The 24,252-nt window shown below is 43.4% G+C and overlaps 1 protein-coding gene across 7 annotated transcripts in view; it reads right to left on the reverse strand.

The window, feature by feature from the left end:
* The window catches only part of LOC138525572 (uncharacterized), a 1,145,196-nt gene that overhangs the window by 20,885 nt on the left and 1,100,059 nt on the right, over positions 1-24,252 (reverse strand). For all 7 annotated transcript variants that reach the window (XM_069635615.1, XM_069635611.1, XM_069635616.1 and 4 more), the window contains one exon: positions 5,453-5,548. In XM_069635615.1, the coding sequence (XP_069491716.1) occupies positions 5,453-5,548 (96 nt within the window). The remainder of the gene's footprint in view (positions 1-5,452; positions 5,549-24,252) is intronic.

Here is a 24,252-nt window from a genome sequence, read left to right on the forward strand (position 1 = left end):
GATTTGGGTTCAAGGCATGCTCAGCCTAGGTAGTAGGGCTTCACGCACACCAACAGAAGAATAGATGTGACACCAAAATGACATGGTAGAAAGCCTCCCTTGCAGTACCAATACCTGTCCTATATGAACCCCTTACCTCATCCAAGAAGTTCCTCATCGCTCTGTGTCCAGCAACACTCATAATGCCAAATCAGTCTGTGCATGTGTATATAATCTCCATATGCAAACAGGACCCAGTTTGCCCATAATACAGCACATTGTATTCAATAGGGCATTCTTGTTTACACATTGCCGCAGCATGACCTCCCATCCATTTCTCAACCATCATATACGCACTATCATATTCAGGGCCTTGTACCTTCCACCTTTTGAATCTCTTAGCCAGTGATCTCTCAGCGCATGGACTCTGGGGGAAACCTCTGCAACCCGTACAACTGATCCTTGAAACATACGGTTATCACATGCAGGCTACGCACAATCTTGGGATCCAATCTTCAGGATCGTATGGAAGTGGCCCTCTGACAACCATTTGAGCTATTCCTTGTTTTGAGAATCCCGCAGCTCATCTTATTGACTCTCGGTTTTCCACCAGACTGATCCTCGAGTGGGATCTTAATTGCTACTTGTAAATCTAAGTATTGGTAAAACTAGACATCACACTAAATTTACATACAACAGACCTGAAATTTTGCAGTCACTGACAAGAATTATCTTAATCTCTTATCTGTTTAGGTAATGGAATTTAGATTAAGTAAATACCAATGTAAATTCAGTCAGTTAGCAGATATGTAATTCACTGAATGTTGGATACTGATTATGTTTCCTTGTTTATCATGATGATATAAAACGTACACCCTGTACTTACTGTGTCAAAGAACATATATGTACCTCAAGTAATATGCAACATGTACCCATTATGAGTCAGAGACTAATATATGAGGAGTCACCTCAGTATCTTGTAAAATAGCGTGAGGTAGTAGGAAAATAATTCCCACAAGTTGCCATGAGATACGGTAACATTATTATCTACAACACTAACGTAACTTGTAGTCCTCCAATTGCACACAGAACCCTATAAATCTTGCAGTGGATGTGTCACAGGATAATATACTTCATTCCGATTGAACAAGTGTACTTTAAATGCACTATGAGTAATAAGTATTACATCAAACACACATCCAAGATGGCGGCCATAAACGCCACGACCGACACACTGACTCTATAACTAGATGTCATGTGGCATCGTTGCTTAGCAACGTGCCAATTCGAGGAAGGCAAATGCCCTGCAGCGGAGCAGGGTGAATAGACGTGAATGGCATGAGTCCCTGTACGTAGACACTAGAACATAGTGATAAACATTCCTATTTTGAAAACCAGAAAGCCACTAAGTGATTCCTAATATTATTAATCACAGTCCATATCCTGTATAAATAGAGCTGGCCACCGAACCCACATCAATCGTTCACCAGACACGGCGCTTATGAAAACATCATAATGCAGTGAGACTAAGAACACATCTGCCGCAACTAGTTAAGAGTATGAACAATGGCGAATATATATACGTCAGAGGTAAGAGTAAGTGCTCATTTTCTAGAAACTGGCATATTGAGACAACGTTAACACTTAAAGTACACAAGATATGCCAGACGTAATATAGATTACTAATTTAAGCCTTTAAACCTTACTCATACAGGAATGTAGTCCGTAAAAAGTCCACGCAAAAAGACAACACATAACAGTAAGGACGATAACTATCAGATGGAGGGATTGCCTGACTAACACTGCACAGTACTCACGTTTGAGTTACTTGCCACAAAGAGGTATTTTACAAGAGGTATTCAGTTGACAACTAGTGAAAAGTAATTGCTGACTACCTAATATTGACAGACAGTGCCTAATGAAAGGTATACTTGTGCAGTAATTCCATCTGCACGTCTTATTACGTGTACAACCTAACAAATGCAACAGGGAAACAGAAAACTGTCCGAACACAGCGCACCAAGCAAACTAGGTGAGTCAATATGAATTGAAGAATGTAGCTAAAACAGACATTGTTGGAATGTAGTAGGCCTCCAAGTGGGACACAGTGCTTTTTTTCGGTGACTTGTCCCACTAGAGACCACTTTTGTGCAAATAACAACACTGTAGTAATTGAGTGCTTTTACCCACAGAATTGGTAACTGAGTTCAGTTAGATGAATGAAGGGTACCTACATCGGATATGCCCGTAACCACAGGTTAGTGCAGAAGCACTTAGCAATCTTTTTTCCTAAGTGATAAGAAGGTATGATTCAATGAATTAAACAAAAATAGTACCTATCTTTATTATATTCACAGAATTGCATCACTCCAGATATCTATACCTGAAGAAGGGCCAGTGAGCCCGAAACGCGTAGTAGAGGATAGGTGGACAATAGTCTATACAAATCCTAACAACTCCTATCAAGATATCAGGATTACCAATATCTAAACCTCACCTATATGTTTTGAAATGTATATGTACTATGAAGAAAATTGTATTGCCTTATATCTAATACTTGGTAATGGAAACAAGGGAATTTAATTGAACTGGATACAAAGTAATCTCATTAATTGCTGTGTATAAATAATTGATGTATGAGAAACTAGCCCAAAGCTTTATACATTTCTATTCATTTAGACATTTTTAGATAAAATATTTTGTGAAAAAACATTAGCTTTGTTGTGAATACTTAAGAATCAAACACAACTGTTCAGTTGAAGTGTGTGCCCTTGTTTGTACCTCGTTTCTTTTTGAGGCACCTACTCCTCTCTCACTTACTGAATCCGGTAGCACTGATTTTTAAAGGAGCACCTGTAAGTTAGTTTACCTAGTGATTTAACACTGTATAAATTGATAAATATGTGAAGGAAACTGATTGCACCTCTACACCCTATTGACAACCACTAGCAATCATAGCATGCTTTGGCCTCATTGGGCATTATCAGTGAGGTGTAGCTTGGTTTCGAGGCACAACAGGCTTGCGACCCATATCTGGGCAAACAAGGCCGAAATATGTCAAGCCACTTGTGTTTCGGTGCAAGGGGACAAGACCTAGCAGTTCAGGCTGGACTGCGGCCTTTGGTGGCAGTACCAGATGGATTGGCATATAGCTGGTTTCTGTCTGCAATGGCGCAGATGGGATGAAAATCAATGATGTGAAGGGTTGCCCAGATCACTTCCAGTGATTAAGGTTAATTCAAAACCTTCCACCAATAAATTCTGTGGTTCCAAAACATGCCTGGGATTCTGTGCGTGGGGGTTGAGGCCTAACACATTGGGGCTGGACTGCTCACATTGGTTGTAGCACCAGACTGATTTGCATATGACTGGCCCCCTTCTGTAATGGCACAGATGGGCTAACACCTAATGCTGTGAAGGGATACCTTCCAACCATTAATGTATGGATATATTTCCTGAACCATTAGCCAGAGCTTGTTTCTTTGGTGATGCAGAGGGGTGCCAGAAAGAGTTGTTTTCTCTCATTAGTAATTGTCAAATTACTCTCAGAGTCGATAGGATGGAATCTCCACAAAAGGTTTGTTGATTGCCTGTTGGTCAGGGAGAGGAGATGAGCAATCTATTCCTATTCACTGATGATATCCTCTTATATACAGTGCCGTATAGAAACCAACATGCAATTTGGAATGATTCTGCTTTGACAATAAATTGGGCCAGGGCTTTGCTGCCCTCTTTTCTTGAGTCCCATAAATTGAGACTCGGGGAATGTAAGCTTAGTATTGTAAGGGAAGGATTCAAAGGCCTTGAGGTACTGGTGAGCTGTTTTTCTTTTTCCAGACCCTCGAACTAGGTTACCCAAATGACCTGCGATCTTTGTTTGTATTCTGGGCTATGGGTAGCTCCAAGAGTAGACAATTACCCTGGCATCGAGATAACATTAAAAGAGTGGGCATGGGGCATTGGCAGGTTCTCAAAGATACACGATAAACATGTACTTGTTATTCTTAGATGGCTGGGGGACAGTAGTAGATGAACATCTATGCCGCTTCCCTGGATCGGTAGAATCCATGCTGATTATGATTCTACTTTGTCAATTGTGACTGGAGTGGTGTGTGCACCCTTATAACTATGGTCATGTCCAATAGCTAGTTCCAAATTATAAGTGTGATCATGAAAGTCGCCATAACCCCAGTAGTTGTGTATAAAATGAATATGTCGAGAGCGCCAACTTGCCAATGGTACTGGTCTGAGCATGCTGATATTATTCATATGTGGCCAGATTTTGTGACAGCGCCACCTTTACAGTCTGAGATGATGGAGAAGTGAGCTGAATTCCTGGTGTGCAGGTTGGGAGACACAGTTATAATATGCCTATCAGGCCTACTTCAGGGCGATATGGAAAAGCACATTGCAAACGAGATTTGAAACTATTGGGATGCATAAATGATCAGCAAAATGGCGAATGGTTTATGGCAAATCTTACATCCGGTGGTGACAGTATGCAGTATAAATATCCTTTAACAAACATAACATAACATATGGCGACCATACTCAGCTTGTGAATGCAATGTTGACGAATTTGAAGATGCACATGGCATATGATGGCATTACCTGAACAGGTGGGGTTAAACACTACATATAACTGTAACATGCTCATGATCCCCTTACGCGAGCATATACCATACATATGCTCACCTAAGAAGGCATTATTGCGGTTTTCAAAGCTGCACTGAGCTTATGATCATGATACCTGCACATATGGGGCTATACCGTAAAATATGCTGACTGTACCAGATATAGGATGGCATTATTGGGAAATTAGAGGTTCCATTTGCCATATGGTAGGCAATGCCTATTGGATTCCCCAAGGCTTGTTAAATCTGGAATTGACAAATAATATGATCACAGTACTTTAGAAGAGTGACAATGTTCATAGGGTTGAGCTATGGATAAGAGACCTGTTGACGAATAAGGCCTACACGCTGAGGACAGCATTTACATAATCTGATCCAGATAGTTCGATGAAATAGACGGCAATCCTTCTAATCTCAGACCACAATGAAAAGGTTAAGCCTGATGTGTTGGAGATAGCACATTTGTATCTCTTTTGACCTAAGTCGAGGAAATACGGCTTGTTGCTGTAGCTGGGTTTAATTTAAAGAATGTATGACTATTTCAAATTAGAAGTTCATATGCATGGGGAATGAAACGTATCAAGCATTTAAGCAACTGGCATGTAGGATAAAGTTGGATTGATGCTTAGTAATTTCACTAGCTATTTTATGATAGGTATCTACTTAATGCAATCAAGAAATTGAAATGCCACCATCTTTGAAAACCAAATCTGTAATCACAATATGAAAGTGTCTTAATTAAGACATACTCACTTCATGTTAACTTTTTTATCCAATGGGTGATTTTAAACTATTTCATTTTTATTTTGACCTTTTATCACAAAAGATATCATACCAACCTGGAGGGTTGGGTGATCATTATCTTGTCCGTGGTTGCTGTTGCGTGAAGGAGTCAAAGGGGGGCTAGTTCCTGGGCTTTCATCATCACCGAACAACTGCGGAATGGAGAAAGAATGATTATTTATATTCAGACATTCTTTGGAGGCTTTCTTTTTCTAAAATGTTATATCAGAGTATATTTGCAGATGTGATAACATGTCAACAATGGTCCTACTACAAACTCATTCATTTGAATTAGTTGATTTCTTCAATTGTTGTGCTCCCTTCTTAACTTTCCCTTCTTCCCCACCCGCTCGCTCTCCTGCTGAATCGCACTCATTCATTCATCTTTCATCCTGCAATCCTCTACCTTAGTTTCAGCTCTCTTCTGCTTCATCTTCCCCTCTTCATCATTGCTGCCTCCCCCTACATTGCTCTGTTTCTGTGTATGTCGCTCTCTGTCACACTACATTTCAATCTTCTGTAGATGTACCTCTCTATCTCCCCACACCTCCCTCCATCTCTCTGCAGATCTCTCTCACTCGCACTCTCACTGCCTGGGAAAACACCTCAATTCATCTACACCTACAGCTCTCCATCTCCCCCTGCACGCCACTTTCACTTGAACACCTCTCTTTCCGTGCATCTGTCTCACTTTCAGTCTCTTCTTACATTAATATTTCCCTGCCCCGTCCATGGCATCACTTTCACTTCTCCTCTCTGCCTCTATATCTTCTCTGAACCCCTTCTCAACTATTTATTTATTTCTTTTATTGATTTATTACATTGTTGTACGCCCAGACCCTGAGGTATCACGACATAGTTACAGAAAGACGCATTCTACAGCATTCTCCCTCACCACACCTCTCATGCACCATGAATTTCCAACACACCACTTTCCTCCGCTTGCTGCATCCCTTTCTCCATATCTCCTGTGGATGTATCTTCTCTCACCAACCCTTTCTCTTTTCTTCATCCCTCTCTCCATGAAACTCTTACTCATATGCGCTTCTCTCTTCTCCGATCTCCCTTCAATTATTTCTCCTTTAGTCCTCTCAAAGTGCACTTCATTCTTACATAACATTTGCAGTTCACAAATCCCCTGACATGCACCTCTAATTCTCTATCACTACCCTTCTCTTTCATTTTACATCTCTGTCATGCTAGGCATCAATAATCTATCTCGTCATCCTTTCTCAGATGCAACACACACAAAAGGTAGGTATGCCCATAAACCCACATTCCATGAGCTAATATATCTAATATAGCAGCGTGAGGGTGGAATGAAGGTATAGTTCAACCAAGTTTATTAAATACATTTTTCATTTTTGTAACCGCGTTCTGCTGGCTTTAGCACAGACGATAAAAAGTTGTAAACATAATACACACTTCAATAATACAAAATACATATGTAAAGTGAGAGTGCAAGGAGTGTTCGGTGCTACTGTGCTGCTACATTGGTGCTATATTGTTTCACGGCTGTTCTGGAAGCTGTTCCTGGAGTCTTTTTTTTTTTCATCTCATTCCACTACTCTTCGAACTTGCCTATTAAAGCTTCCTGGGAAAACAGAAGTGAAGCAGAGAGAGAGTGGGGGCTGAATGGGAATGGGGAAGTTCCGGGCCCGGCTTTCTAGAAGGTGGAATACCGGGCCCTCCGAACTCGGAATGGCCCGGTAAGTCCTCATTCTGGGAACCCGGACATGATTTCGGCGGCAGCCATGCAGCCAATAGCGGTGTGGGGTAAGACAGGCTTGGTGTTTAAGCATGAGGATGGGACGCCGGTTTCAGCGGCACAAGTATTGGGGGTATTGCGAAAGGCGCTGGTAGTGGTAGGAGAAAAGGCAGGGGATTTTGGTACACATTCATTCAGGATGGGCGCAGCATCGGAGGGTAATAGGTTGGGTTTCTCGGAGGATAAGGTGAAAAGTTTGGGGCGTTGGAGGTCTGGGAGATACAAGGGGTATGTCAGGGAGTTTCAGAAAGGGGAATTTTGAAGGAAGGTGGCAGGAGTTTTGGTTGACAACAGCGTGTTGGGAGAATGTATTATTGTAGTAATTTTGTAATTTCTTTTTCAGATGCCGTGCGAAAGGAGGGGGAATTGGCGCAAGTGTGGATTGTCGGCCATTCAATTGTTAAATGGGCTGGGAAAGAAGCGGAGAAAAGGGTTATGGGCAGGCAACTGGGGTGTAGCTATAAGGATGTGGTGGTAAAATGGCACGGGTTAGGGGGCCTGCGCTGGGACCAGTTGCTTCCTATGTTGGCAGGGTTGCGGGAACGTTACGGGGCTCCAGAGGTGTTGATTATTCATGCTGGAGAGAATGACCTGGTAAGGGATACGGGGGGGTGGCTCTTTTGAGGAAAATGAAAAGGGATTTAGTCTGGGTGTGGGAAATGTGGCCTCAAGCAGAGGTGTTGTGGACTAAGTTGTTGCCGCGGAGAGTGTGGAGGGGAGCGAGAAGCGAGGGAGCGATAGAGCGGGCTAGGAAAGGGATCAACAGAGAGCTGGTTAAGTTTTGTGCCTCTGTGGCGGTGCAGGTGATGGAACATAAGGAAATAGTGTATGAAGGTTTCATGATCTTTAGGGAGGATGGTGTACACTTGTCAATTTATGGGAACAATCATTATCTGGAGGACCTGGGCTCTTGGCTGGGAGATTGGTTTAAGAGTTGGAAGTAAAGTAAAGTGGTGAGAGGGGTGGGGCAGAAAGAACACCTCGGGGGAGGGCTTTTCTGGTGCCGGGGGCATGGCCCCTTTTGATGTTGGGGGAGGGAAGCACAATGGGGGAATGACACTGGAAAGGATGGGGTGGTGCTGTTTGCACAAGCGGGCCACCCCAGGGGAACAGGTATTGAGCCTGGAGGGGCATGGCCCAGGGAGAAAGCGGGACGCCTGGAAAAGGGGTAAGGAGACGGTAGGGTCCAAGGGACAGTTAGGGAGGAAATGGATTTATTTAATTATTTAATCTTTGGGGAAAATGAGAAATGTGTAATTAGTTAATTGGTTGTTTAAATATTTCGTTAGTCTGTAAGGCCATGGAGCCAGGTAAGCATTTAATTGTAAGCTTTGGCCTGTCACATTAAAGCAACCTTTTCCACTTTTAAATGAGTCTGGGTTTTTGTGCAGTAAGCCAAAAGACGCCTGTGGTGGCGTTAGTTCATAGGAGAAGCTGCCACCAGGGCACAAGCCGGCACGCCACGTAGGAAGTGATGCGCAGCTTCTCCAAACGGAAGGCAGTCACGGAGGAGATTAACTGTCGGTGAGAGGACGCCGAGCCATAAACCATAGACCTCTGTGGCTAAAGAACGTCCAGCCTTCAGCATACGTTTGCGTAGCTAATCCAGGACAGCACGGCAAGAGACAGGTGCATAAAATGTATATAAGGTTCACTTAACGTATTTAGTTAAAAACGGTGGGACGGAGCAATTGTATTATGCGGCCATCTTCCACGACGTTATGCCACGCCCCCAGGTGACAGTTCTCACACAATGCACTGGTTGCTTTCACTTTGCATAATCTGATCCACTTTGTAACCAAATTAAATTGGGAAAGGATGTTTTCCATCAAACTAAGGGAGTTGAAAGTGAAATAATAGGAGATGTAGGTGGAAAAGACAACGAAAGAGAGGCAGAGTTTTAAGAAATAAAAAATTTATCAGGAGCCTGAAAAACAACACATAGCACCCAACTCACACGCTTTTGGCAGGTGACACCCGCCTTGTAAACAGCGGACTCACCCGCCAAACCTCATGCACGCCCATTCATTTCAATGGGCTCTCACCCGCCAAAAGTAAAATCGGGTGTTTTCACCCGCTTTTGCGACATAAATGGTTGAGAGCTATGACAACATACCACATAACAATGCACAATCGAAGAAACTAACTGTCTGATCATTTCTATGCTTTCGATAGGCTTCTTGCCCTCTCCTTTGTTAAAGGTGGCCCATCACTCGGGACAGTTAATCCCCACATTAGGGAAATAAAGAGTTCCTTCTGCAGTTAGATAATTAGGAAATCAATATATACCTCTTCCATTGTTGTGTTACAAAGCCCATATGAGAGGAAGGAGTATACCACTCTTTGTTAGCCCCAATGGAATAAGGGCACAGTCAGTTTCAAAATGTTTTAGAATAGCAATACCGGCATAGATTGTTGGACACTGGCAGCATGAAAATGTCTTTCCCTATGGTAATTCTTGTCTATATTGCTGCTCACCAGCAGTATGAATATGCATTTTACAGGGCGATGCGTTCATATATTGTTTGGCACTGGCAGCCTGAACATGTTTATTACAGGGCAATGTTGCCATATCGTTTTGAGTTAGTCTACGTATTTTTCCTTTGGATCCATCCAGTATTAAATATGTGTTTCAAAATGCTCCTGTGTAGTGTTGGTGACCTAGAGCCTGATCCACACATATTTGCACCAGGGCACATTAGGTGAAGTCCTGAGCAGCTGGAATTTGCACCTGCCACTACTTACCTGAGTCACAAAGTGTAAAACTAGGACTCCTCTGTAACTGCCTGGGGCATTTCAGAGATGCGCTTCAGCACATCTTTCTGTCCTGCATTTGCAGATGAGCATCTTAAAGATGCTCTAGAGTTGCTCCACCTTTAGGCTTTGTGAAAAAGGTATAAGTAGCGGACAAATTCCAGAGATGCAAAGATCACCTCCCGATTTGCTCCAGGGCAAAACTTTGTGGATTAGGAGCCTAACATTATCTAATGGAGTTTTGCATGTTTTTGTACCCTTTCACAAAATTTATTTGAATCCATTTCTTGGTAGGAATCCATCCGTTCAGACTACCTCACTGTGCTTGGATGCTCCAGGTCATTTGAGGAAAATGTGTAAATATAATACCAACCACTGCTGCATTCACACATTGCTGCACCACAGTTGGCTGAAGCCCAATCACTGAGCTGGCCTTTGGAGTTCCTCTGTCATGCCAGACTGTTTGGCATCAACTCACAGACTATGTTCCAAGATACCAAACATAGGTTTCCACCTTCATGCAATCCCTGTGTCTTCCTTTTTAATGAAAGCCACATCTGTTTCCTTCCCTGATTCCACTATTTCCCCATCCCAGAGGTCAAACTGAGTAGCCTGTGTGTGCATCCTCATCCCTACCCTCACATTGTGGAATGACATCTTACTTTCCTCCGGCCCCTGCAACCAAGTGTAGCTTCTCTAGACCTGCAGTACTTTGGTACCCGAGGGATTCAACGTTGGCTTCTTTTCAGATGATTTCTAAGGAGAGCAGTACAATAGTAGTGCAGGCTCTGGCCCACTCCCTTTGTTGGGGCTTTAGTGACTGTAAAGTAGCATCAGTTGTGCAATTGAGGAGTAGGATTCCAATCTCCCCACCCCCTTTCCTTATAAAAGCCAAGAAAAGTGAAAATGGGAAAGAGAGGGGGGCTGTTAATAGGTAACATCTGTGGCCTTGTGTACCATGCTTTATGAAATGAATCAGTGCACACAGTTTGAGGAACCGCATTCTGGGAATTAATAACTCCTAAAATAGATGGTTCTATGGGCTGAATCCCACTCAGGACCCCCACAATCTCAGTGGCATAGCAGAGGCGAAAGATCATTTTCATGTCAGTCTGATCCTATCCATTAGGCAATCCAGCCTGAAATGACAGCCAAATATCATCTGTACAAGAGTAGCAATATCTCATGCATGTAACTTGCCTGCCATAATTTAAAAAATATTAATTTTGACTATCTGGAGGAGCCGTAACGATGGGGGGTAAAAGAGGAAACAGACTGACAGCCCTTTTCCTTGCTTAAAGTCTCCACCATGGGTGCTCGATTTGGGAAAAGTGGCACCTTAAACAGTGATTTTCCCTGATTCCTAGGAAGATTTTGGGGAACTTGCGTCCCCTGCACACTGTTTGTGGCTCAATGTATAAGGACCCTCCACACATTAACAGAGTGATCCAGTAAATAGAGGACAGAAAAGGACTGCCTCTCAGATATTATAAAAAAGTAAGGTCAACAATGTGTTAATACTTGTTTAAATCCAATGGCCATGAGTATATATCAACAGGTTAATTGATGAAAAGTATATCAAATGGAATCACTAATGGTATCTCCAAGTAGCAACATACAGAAAAGATGAGTCATAGGCATTATTAGATGTATGGTAATATGTATAAGCACAGATTACTTAGCATACTAAGGAAACAAAGTTCTTAGACTCAGTTTAGGAAATGGGTGAGAACATTATGGTGACTCAGAAGTATGAGTCTATTTCAAGTCTTATTTTGACTAAAAAAATGCGTGCTGACAGGTTATATATGTTATTTAGGTATGAAGGTTCTAATTAAATAATATGTGAGAACACAGTGTCAACTCAGTTGCACGGGTTTAGCTCAAGTCCTATTTCATTTTACTTTGGCAAATGAATGAATAACTAGTTATGTTTGAGCAATTGATACGTTGAAATAGTGAAATTTGAATGATTGACTAAGTGTATATTTTTAAATATTCTTTGTAGATATTGTGTAATAAGATAGCCCCTGAAGAAGAGATATATAATCTCGAAACGCGTTTGGCAATGAAAGACAAACAATTGATGAAACTAGATTAAAGTCTGACTGTGTTTTGAACAATTGTGATAATAAAACTGTGAAATAGTTTTTCAACAATACCTAAAGACTGTAACCCATTGACTGGGTTAACAGTTTCTAAAAATGTGCGCTTATACATTGAGCCACATACAGTGTGCAGTGGACGCAAGTTCCCCAAATAGGGAACTTATCTTCCTAGGTTTCTATTACACAGCTCATATGCTAGAACTGCAGTCTTCTCCTCTGCACCTGTCATTCCAAAAGTATTAACAAATTGACCCATTAGTTATACTTGTAGTTCCTAAACATTAGTGATAGAAGAGTGCATGCATATTTGGCATATACAATTTCCCTGATTCCTGTCATGAATGGGATGCCGGCATTTCTGAAGATACTCCTCACCATATCAGTGTGATTCCCGTACATGTATCAAGCTTGGAAGTATTAAAGATGGGTGGGGCGATTGCTTCGGGAGTTGGTAGGGCAATGCTCACGCGACTGCTCGGGCCTTTTGTCGCTAAAGTTAGTATGGAATAGCAGCTTGAATAGGGTGCTATGCTCTACATCAACATTATTTGTAACTTTGAATCATTCACAACAGTAGGTGCACCTCTCTTGTTGCCCAGCCCCCTTTTTCCACCCAATATTCGAATTCAGGTTAATAGGAATGTTGTTGTGCTCGGTCTGTATGGCTTCCTTCTCATGACGCTGCAAGTGTATTTGCTTCAGCATGGCAAGTGGCTCTATGAATGCAGGTACTTCAGAAACATCAGGCGGGCCGCCAGTCTCTCTCTTCCCAGGTTTCTGGGGTCTCTGGCAGTAGTAAGGCCTGTTGGTCTTTGTATTTCTGGAATGAGACAAAAAGAACTCGGGCCAGCTACAGGGCAGAAAGGTATGGCGTGATTGACAGTGGCACGATATTCATTCAGCATAGCACATACGGGGAGGAGAAGAAACCTAGGCTCTCCCAACTCTGTCACCCCACCTCTTGGGCAGAAATGGCCCTGGTAAAGATTTTGGTAAGTATCTTGCCCAATGCTGGGAGCGGCTGCTGTTTCCCCCTAATGGGGTCAAGCCCTCACCATGTGACATAGATCTACTGGGCCTCATTACGAGGACGCCCTCGTAACACTGAATCTGCTGTCTGACTTCCCGATACCACCAGGACTTTACAAGTCCCGGCGCAGCGGGAAGTCAGGCGGCGGACTTGGTAAATCTCCATTCCTGTGGAGTCCAATAGGACTCCACAGGAATGGGTTTACGGAAGCACCGGCACCGTTGTTAACTCATAATAATAATAATTTGGCACTTATATAGTGCTACGAACCCTCAGGTATCTGAGCGCTGCTTATTATTACCCAGTGTGTGGTGCTCATTTATCGACCTCGGAAGGATGAAAGGCTGAGTTTGGCCCCTGTCGGGATTCGAACCTGCGTTAGCAGGCTCTGCACTGATGACAAAGCAAGCGCTCTTCTCGCTGTGCCACTTGACCGTATCATCATTATTGTCCGTGCTAAAGCCGAAACATAAAGCAAAACAATTATTGTATAGTCCCACAACAGGGTCAGCTAGTTACAGTTACTAAACACTGGCAGATAAGAAGATCAATGTCCATGAAGGCATTTTGTGTTTATCTTCCTTATATCACCAAATGCACTTCCAAGGGTACTTACGCAGGATTGCATTAATAGACAACTCACATTCAGTTGGTAACCACAGATCTTTGCTTTGCAGGAAATGCTCTGCGAGAATGGGTCCCAACAGCCAAAGCCAACTATCTTCCAGCCATAATTGTTACATTTCAGAAGACCCTGTCGATCTAACAAAGGAGCCGTCATCTTGCATATGATTCAAACCTTATTACTTTTTAGATGACACAATGTAAATGTGCTAATCGCAATGACAACTACTATAGTCTCAAACAGGAACAGGTTCAGACAGGGACAAAAAATAGCCTCAGGCACCAGAAATAAAGTGCCCATAATCAAAAATCACAATTCATTATATTTTATGACTAAAGGTGTGAGCAGTATCTTGGGTGGCATTTTCTGTGAATATTTGAAGGGAAAATATGCATTTTAAAGCACATTGCTCTTGTAACATTGTATAAAACGGGCAGCTGCAGAGTGCACTGAGAAATGAAAGTGGCCCACATAGGTCCAGAAAAGGTTCCACGCTGACCTGGCCCAGGCTGGCCCTTTTGGAATTGCTCTCTTGCCTTATGGGCCACTTTGATTCTGAACATGAATAGAAATGATCCAAGCAGGGCCAACTCATGAAAGAGCTTTGCATGCTGTGCGCTGAAGCAGGATTCTGGTGGATGAATTTGATGCTGAAACCAGAATTCCATAGAAACAATCACTGTGAATGCAACATTTTCTCAGCGGGTGTCAACTCCCTGATGGTGTCTTGTTGGGTGAGGAATCTGCATTCATTTTCGTCGAAACATGTTCAAACTGTAGGATTTGGGCACAGACTCCCATGGACCTTTTTGGTGGATTTTTCTTTGGAGAGCCAAGTTGGACAGACGCAGCAGGGAAGCCAATGCATATGGCACCTGGCAGGGCACTCAAACTTAGGATGTCCTGACACATCTGGTGAGGATGGAAAGGTGGGTGCATCTCTTTCCAACGCAAAGGGTGCCATGACGAGGTTCTAACTGCAGTCTGTCAGATTGGTCTTCCCTGCCATTGGAAGTAAGGGGTCTTACGCATGACAGCTTTTCTCCATAACTGGATTCTGCCAAGCCAATAAATGGAGGTACAAACAAACATTCACAAGAATACTGTTTAGCTCTTATAACAGGGTTTCCAATTCTACAGACACGAGTCAAGTTTTGTGCATCTGGAAAGGTAAAAGCCCTCTGCCCTAGAACAGTGATTTTCAGCAAAAGCATGGGGTCTTCTTATGGAATGCCCACGCCTCTTCCTAAGTGGGGTGTCCTTGCTATTGGCGAATGCTGTCCCTTCACAATGGAGGTGTAAGTCTAGGTGGCGTCCCTCCTTCCTGCAGATCTCTAGCATGTTCTTCAAACTCTACTTCAGCACTTGGATGGCATTTTCCGCTCTTGCTTGAAGATGAGTTTCCGCATGTACAACATTCCATTACATTCCAGTACTCTTCCCAGTACCTAGTATCCCTATAGAAAACAGGTAACAGGAACCGATGCAGTTCTAAGCTTCTAAAGGAAAAAAGAGAAACAAGCACCTTTCCTCTGGACAATAACACACCTAAGCCTACTTTGGAGAGCAGGGGATAGAGTTGCCAGAACCAGCAATCCGGCTTCAGCCCTGAATGCACAGCTGAAGAGGAAGACTGGGAAGACGCAGTTGAAAGTTGCATGTGGCCGGCATCATAGATTGGGTGGCTGTCACAATTTGGATGGAGTAATCCCTGCAATTGGGAACTGAGTTTATATTGAGCCCCAAAGTTTCTACCTAAACTGGGGTTCTGCATCCTTTCTTTGTGAAATCTCGGTATGAGTCCCATAGGGCAGAGGAAGATGCCAACCAGAAGACGAATCAAGAGACAGCACTATGGGACTCTGCCGCTGATCTGACTGTGAAGCTCTGACAGTGCATGCTGACATTGACCATCACCAAGAGAGCAGATATGTGCTAATACCGGTGCCAGCTGAGTATCCAGCATTTGAGACTATGTCCTCTGGCATGCCTGGCTGTGACCCCTGCACAAATAGTTACAGAAGAGTGATAGGACACTGGATAACAAAGAGGACTTCAGCAAAACAAAAGCGGTGATGGCTGGAAGGTTTAGAACGAATCTTAACCTCTGGCATTGCTCTGGGCAGTCCTACACACCATTGTTCTTCACCTGCCAAGCCATTGCAAAAGGGGAAGACCATATGCACATCAGGCTTGGTCCCACCCCAAAAGGGGCCGTCCGACCCAAACTACTTGGTCACATCCCTTTTGTATGAGACCACAAGCATCTCCAAATACCCATCACATTGTTGGTTATAGTTTGTCTCCCTGAGTGAGAGAGGGTATGTCCAGATGTGGGTCCCTTGCTCGCTGCGCCATAGGGAACCAAGCTGCACCTCACTGATGAGACCCAATAAGGTTGAAAATATGTCTGGGGTTGCTTGTGTTTCCGTTGCAGAGGGGACCTCGCCTAGCAGTTTGCGCTAGGCTGCTCGCATTGGTAACAGTACCTGACTGATTTGCATATGGCTGTACCCCTCTTGCAATGGTACAGACGGGCTAAAAGTCAGTGGTGTGGAAGGTTGCCCAGAGCAATGTCAGTGGTTCAGATTTATTCAAAACCTTCCACCCATCACTTTTTTGGTCATAGCAACCAAGAGGACTGACAGCCAGCTGCTCGGAATGTTAACTATCAGCAAGGTTTATCTTATAGCTTCTGCTGCATTCCTGTGGTTCTCTTTGCTGCAACCAAAGGTTCTCCAGACAACTTTAGAACCACATCAAAGTATTTCCCTGGTAACTCTCCACCAAAACAATGGCACAAGCAATTTAGACGACTTAACCTGATTGGAAATACAAACAAATGGAACCACAATGTTCTGAAATGCAGCATTGAGACCTTCTGAATAGGCCCATCTGTTAAATTGTAGCATCAGGCATTCGTAGCAAGGCTGTGCCTTTGGCTACATTTGAGCTTGCATCAAAGGGACTGTGTGAAACCACAGGGAACTCCTTCCTGAGAGTTCACAAACTTTATCACTGGGCCGATTCTGCTAGGCCAACCCTTCAAATTGCAGCTTTGGAGAAATCTTTAACAACTCTTGCTATTGTTCAACATTTATATTTGAACGCAGCCTGTACAATGAAGGAGAAGCATCGGCAGGATCACAACTTGTTGCAGCTGTTCATTGTCACCAAAACCCTGCTGCTGGAATCTGAAACTGGGGAACACAGACATTTTGGGGATCTGCAAAGCTAAATCCTACCTACCCATCTGAAAATTCCAGTGCCTCATCTGAAGAATCCAGTGGCTCTACCCATAGCTGTTAGATTTCACTAAGGACTTGTTTTGGTGCACTGTTGACAAAGCTGTCAGATTGGGCCAGAATTATCACTTATGAGTGCCATACCCCAGATAGCTGGTCTCCAAAGAACTTAGTGCATTAAGACTGAGATCCAACATGCAACATACTTTCTATTTCTTGCAAGGCCTGTGATGTCTATTCTGTGTTAATAATATCTTGCAAGAACATTCATTGGTGTCTGTGCCTTATGTGGGTCCCACCTGGCATTGCCCTGACACTTGTGAGATTGTGAAAGGTAGGAGCAAAGCTCAAACATGTGAGAAGGAGAGATTGATAATGACAGGGAACTATCTTAAAAGGTAAGATTATGTGTAAGAATTGGAATTCCCTCAGATAAAAGATGTGTTATTATGGCAAGTCCAATGACAAATGCCACAGCTGAGAAAACTGTGTTCTCGTTTCAGACATTTAAAAAAAGTAAGTGGCAATCAGCAATTTCAAGCTTGGAAATCTAAGCCACTGTTTTACAACTGCCAATTATCTAATGTTTCCTTGAACAAAATAATAATATTGGTCATAATTCTTAAAATGATTCTGCATCACAGTTATTACCTATCCATCAGCAGGGAGAAACAGAGATTGAGGATACTACATTATTTGTGACCGCTATCCTAGTCCAGAGAAACATAAATGTGAATGCAAGGAAGCATTAATGAACAAAGTCATTAATTGTTTTTTTCACATACATGTCTGTTTATCGATGATTCTACCTGACATATCTCTTGAAATAATTCACTCATTACTCTGCCCTGGTTAATGATGAACTAAAACATATGGAATTTGATTCCTTGGCTCTGCCTAAACCAGACACTCAATGTAGGAGCCAAGACTATTTTGATTTGGCCAATATTAAAATTAACCGATCAGCAATTGCATGACAGCCCAGTTGAAGGATGACTATTTTCTATCGTCTTAACCTAACCTGGTTCCTAGAGTGAGCGTATCAGAGGCATTATTATCTGGCCAAATTTGAGTCGATTATTTTATACAGATTATTTTATACATACTTGACCTTTGCTCCCACAATATGGGGGATATCTTAAACACTCTTCAGGGAAGGACTTGGAAGGGCGTTTTGGGCTTTCCGATGGCCATACCTAATGTTATCATTAGACATGAGCTGCGTCTGGTGACATTGAAGGCCAGGTATGTCTGGAGACAGCTTTCATTCTTTCGAAGAATGATTGACCACCCCAAGAACTCCCTATATGAGAACTTGAATTCTGATATGCTTGACGGTACTGTTCCGTCTATTGGAGAGTTCAGAGATCGGATACTTGCAGTGCTGTTGTGTATTAATGGCTCTTGATATGATATGACATGATATGATATGATTGGTTATTTATAATGCACTTAATACTGAGAGGTTTATAAGCGCGGTCCCGGAGATCGAACCTGTGTTGCTCCATGTCGTCTTGCTTCCAGGGCGAGCAAGGTGCTAATGAGTGTTTGTGCCCTCCCCGTCTTACACGTGCAAAAGAATAAAATAGACACACCCCGGACGGGGAATGAGGCAAAGAGAACAGGCTGCGGGAGTTCAAGGTAAGGTTTATATAAGTAAATGGCATTCAAAGATCTCTGTTGCCTCTGAGAGCGCTCTGACCAAAATTAATGTTACAATACATTTTATTGGGTAAATGACGCAACTAACATAGGATACTATGTTGGTCCCGGATTGGTCAGTTGATATGGTGCCAAAGTGTGGATGGCATCTCTTCCAGATTGGCTGCTTGGTTGGCGGGAGGATGGACATCAAGCATCTGTGCTCCGGATGGGTGAAGGTCAGTTCGCTGTGAAACAGGGTGGTCACTAACTAAGCTAACACAATATACTCTCAAAATGCATGCACTACATAACAATTGTTCGATGTCTTACAATAACTAATCATGTCTCTATAAAAGTCACACATGTATCTTCACTATCTATTACATAGGATTATAAAGGTCTTAGGTTAAGGGTCTTGACCACTATAATAACACTGGTCGAAGTGAGGGTCTGTGTTCACAAGAATCTCTGATATGTGGCATTTGTTAGTGGTAGGCAATGATATACTGCTGCAGGGGTCTAATGTTAGTTGGGGATCTGTTGGGTGGGGATCATGGCTTGGTCAGTGGTCTGGCACATGAAAGGAATACCTTGCATGGGCACAGGGTCGCAATGGTAGTAATTTTCCACTGGTGTGGGTGCGGGGCAAGGACACGCTTGTGGAGATGAATGAGCTATGTGCTTAGCTCATGCTGGTTCACATGCAGGACAGTGATCTCAGAGGAAGAATGATGTGTTACATTTATTATTTATTGCAAGTACCTCCGGCTTCAGCGTGAGAATGGAGCCGCAGAGTTTTCCAGTCAGAGTGGGAAGGATCGTGGGGGCCATGTGCCCTGTGCATCTGGCTGTTGCGATAAAGGGAAGAGAAGCGTTTTGTATTATCGCAGTGAGGCCTAGTTACCAAGATCGGGTCAAAGGGGGTACAAAAATGGATGCCCTGTGCCCTGCTCAGTGGTCCCATCTACGCGAAAGTCAACCAAAGTTGACATCGCATAAGGGCAAGGGGCGAACCCACTACTGGAGGCACTTGGTCTGAGATTTGTACTGAGAAGTAAAGGATGCGAGGGGCCTGCTGCCCCCTCGCTCCCACACATTCCCCCCTTTCGTTACATCTAAAGTAACAAATTACAATATTGTTGTCTTTCATTCTCCCTTCGGTAGTACTCAGCTTCAGCAACTGCTTCTTCCCAGGCTGGGGTACCTTTTATTGGCATCCATGCTCTGCATACACTTCTCAAGCTATTACCTCTCCTGGCATATTAATCTGGAGTACAGTTTAGGTAAATCCCACCATCCCCATCCAGGTCTACTCATACCTCGTTGTACCATTGCAATTCTGTTGGTTCCTTGATTGTGGTGTGGTATAGATTATCAACCCTGTCCCCATATTGCCTGTAGATGGCAGTCATTCTGTATTTTGGAGTGTTATGTTCCCCTGTTTGTATTTGTGCATCTATCATAGTTGTTACCGTTGTCGGTCGGCCCATTGTTACCATCATCATAGTTGAGGTAGGCATACTTTTTGCACAACACCTAAGGCCTAATTGGCACACGCAGAAGAATAGCAGCACAAAGACGATGATGGGAACCAGTATTTTCATCATCACATTCACCCATGATGGTATCCAGCTGAACATGTTGTCAAACCATGCGCTTCCTTCTGCTCCGCCCTCTCTTCTCATCCTCTCTCCTAAATTCTGAACTGCTCTTATCACATGCGAGAGTGTGACGTTATCTGCATCGCCAGATGGCACAAATGTGCAACACGCCCTCCGATTTTTTGGCAAACACCACCATCCATTGCCGTGAGGAGATCTAGAACATATCTGTTTTGCATTGTCATTAGGCGCAAGGCATGGAGCACTATTTTTATAACGTTGAATCCTTCTTCAGTGTCGTTGGCCAGTTGGATTAGCTCCCAGCGCACTATTTGTAATCATTTGGCATTTGCTAGTGCTTCGAGTCTGGGCGCTAGGAGCGATGCAAAAAATGTCTCTGCAGATGAGAAGAGATTGTACTTTTGCGGGATCTCAGCAAGGAGTTTTGAGGATTCGGACGAAATATAGTTGGATGATCTTTTACTTCATGATAACTTTGTTTTCAACTCGTGTTCTGACAACAGTTCGTAAGCTGGAGGTTCTGTTTTTGCTTGTTGGGCGCTGTCGATGGCTCAGCCGATTGCCCTGCTGCCGATTTGCCAGCCGATTCTCCTGCTGCTGATTTGCCAGCCGATTCTCCTGCTGCTCCTTGGATATGACTTTCTGGTACTACCATCAGGGCCGTATGGAGGGTGGCTAAGGCGCAAGTACCTTTCCAGGATGCAGGTAGATGCAGGTAGGCTTGTTTGCCGCAAATGTCCATGAGGGCTGTGGTGCCTTTCCTTATATCAGGTATGATTGCTGTCTTATTGCATTTCCTTGCCTCCCCCATGTTCACCTTCCCTTCCCCATGGAAGCATAGTTCATGCGGTACTTCTTTGTGTATTTTTATGGGCTTTTCCAGTGCTGTGATCCATGTTAGCTTATTGACGTGTTACGACCAAATAGGGGCACACACTTCCTTTATCCATTGGAAGGTGTCTTCAGATAGTCCTCGGAGTACTGCTGCTTTGCATTTGATAGTTTCATCGTGCCACTTGTTCTCTGCATACCTCGTCCCTTTGATGACAAGAAATGGCTCTTTGAGGCAAATTACTCCTTGACGCCGGTTTGTGCATCTTCTCTCATTTTCCAGCTTTTCTATAGTGACAGTGTGTGCCTGGAAGGTGCTTTTTATCCTACACAGAACTAGGTGAAAGAAACATTGAGCCTCCGACAAGGGCACTTCCTGTGGTACCAACATTTTGGGTATCCCTGATGCATGCGGTATGAGTGAACAGACATAGCAGCTTTCATTTGTTGCTTGCTTTGCCGTAGCACTCATGTCTGAATACCATTTGTTAGATTGATCAGGGTGGCGGGGATCTTCTATTTCATCTAACCCCAGGTCATGATGTCGTATCTTTTCCCTCCCGCCCCCTTTTTCTTCTCCTTTTCCCTCCCTCCTTGTAGCTTCTCACTTTTTGGTAATGTATTGGGAACATTCCAGCCCAGGCAGTATCATTGATGTTGAATATGGCATTCGTATAGTCGTTAGTAGCAGCAGCGTAATATGAGGTAGGTTCTATGGTTGTCTGTGCATGCATACTTGTGTTAGTTAAGTTACTTGGCTAATAATAGTTGCCATCATATTAATTTGATTCATAATCATCACTCATATTTATGCCAAGATGTACCAAGGAGACAATTGTTGCATCAACAGGGGCTTGCTCTGAAGTCTGTGTTACATTTGTTACGTTAATAACAACAACATATGTTTCTCCCCATATTGTCTTTACTCCAGTCCATATTAGGTTTGACCCTTCTCGTATCAGCTGAGCCCCACTCCCCCCCTTTGTGTATGTCATTAACCAGCGATAAGAGAGTATAATACCTGGCCATGAAGAACAACATCACAGAAAGCAAAACTGCAGCGCATTTCAAAACACATTCAAGATTGCTAAACTTATTAGCCCTAATGGCGTCCCTATTGCTATCTAATATTAATGTGTTCTCCGCAAATGTGCTTCATTGGGCCATTTGTCACCTGGAGGCACCATACAAAATTGTTAAGCCACAGAATATGTACATTATATATATATTTACACTTCATGTTTACTCATTTTTTTTCACAGTTGCTGCACTTATTATTGTCATACATTTTTCTGTCATTTTGCTTCACTTATATCCTCTTTTTTCCTGTGCATTTTTACTGCAAGAGAAAGATGTAGTGATGAAAAGAGGATTGAAGGAAGAAAGATAGAGCCGTAGAGTGAAGCAAGTCAGAGAGGACACATCATTTTCTTTTGCTCCTTACAACTTTCTTTTTATTTGATCAGTTTGTCATTGCTGCTCAACATCATTTGTAGTACCACTTGCACATTCCTGTTCGCTCTGAGGGATTGTACTGTCGCATGCCTTCCTCACATCTGAGAGATTCACCCAATATTTCAGTCCCTTAACTTTCACTGCAGTGGGCGTACTATAGATCTCTTCATAGGGGCCATGAAACCTTGGTGAATTCCATCTCCTGATAAAACTCATCACATATACCTGTGTCCCTGGCATCAGTGGCCCAATTGGGCTGTCTGTCACTGACGTGGTAATATCAGTTGCCACATTTTCAGTAAAAGGCGGCGCTATTTGTCACACTATGCTGCGTACTGCGCACATCAGCTGAGTTAAGCATTCCTTAAATTCTTGCCCCAGCACTGTGGCAGCCCTGTGTGCATCTGATCGGGGAGAGTGGTGTGTGTATTCGCCTTCCAGTCAAAATTTAATGGGGGCTCAAATTGTGGTCCTTGCATGGTTATGTTCTGAGTTGCAACAGTGCTAGGGGCAAGCAATACACCCAGTTTTTCTTTAATGTATTACACAATTTTGATAACTTACTCTTGAGCAGACCGTTGATTTTTTCCACCACGCCATTAGTCATCGGATGATAAATGGAGCACAGTTTGTACTTTACCCCCAAGAGTGACGTCACTTCCTTGAAGAGGTCATTCACAAAGTGTGTGCTGTTATCTGACCGTATCACATCACATATTCCCCACCGGGAAAACACTTCTCGTACTAGGAACTTCGGCGCACATTTCGCATCTGGGTGGGGACATGGACCCGCCTCCACCCACCTTGGAAAAGGAAATACTACCATAATTAGATACTTGCCCCATTACATCTCTCTCCCATATGGAGTTCCCTAAATGGCCCTGACGGCCGTGGCAAAGTATCTCCCAATGTCCTCAATGTCATTCCTGAATTGTATGTTTGACATGTTGTACAATCTATGATAAATTTTGACAAATGTTCCTGTAGGTTGGGGACAAACCAATCTTCCTGGATGTCTGCGACGATGTGCTGTTTCGCTACATGGGCTGGAAAGTGCAGCTGTTGGAATGCTAGTTCTAGTAATTCTATTGGCATCACTACTTTCCCCGTTGTCTCCTGCCTCCAAATGAGGTCTGTGGCCGATTGTTTACATCCCTGCTTGCTCCATAATTCTTGTTCCTCCGGTGATGCTCTCCTCTGTAGCTCTATTAGCTGTGCTATGGGCATGTTACTATAGGCTTTGTCTAGTGGTTCTGCGGTGGCGGTTTTAACAATGCTCTCTGCCGCTGGTGTTACATTGAAATAAGAGGCCTCCTTCGCTGCCGCGTCGGCTGCCGCGTTTCCCAATGAGATCGCATCTGTGTTGTTGGTATGGGCTTGGCATTTCACTACTGCCACTACTGATGGCTCTGCTAATGTCTATTAATTCATTCAATAGTGGCGTGCTGTACTGGTGAGCCATCTGCTCGTCTGAACCCTCTTCTACGCCAGCGCGATAGTCCTGAATGGACATTGGTAGTTGCGTATGCTGAATCTGAATATATAGTCACTGCACATCCTTTGGCTGTACGTAATGCTTCAATTCATGCGGTTAGTTCAGCTGCTTGTGCGGAGTAATGGGACGGGAGAGGTTTTTGGACGATTGTTTCATAGCTATCTTCTTCCATTCGTACTACTGCCATCCCTACATGCGTTTCTCCTGTTTCTGGGTTTATTGATGCTGAACCGTCTATGAAATATATTTCTCCTTCGTTCAGGGCATTTTCACTCGCTT

Source organism: Ambystoma mexicanum, chromosome 7p, assembly GCF_040938575.1.
Source record: "Ambystoma mexicanum isolate Mex_15411 chromosome 7p, UKY_AmexF1_1, whole genome shotgun sequence".
Taxonomy (NCBI): domain Eukaryota; kingdom Metazoa; phylum Chordata; class Amphibia; order Caudata; family Ambystomatidae; genus Ambystoma; species Ambystoma mexicanum.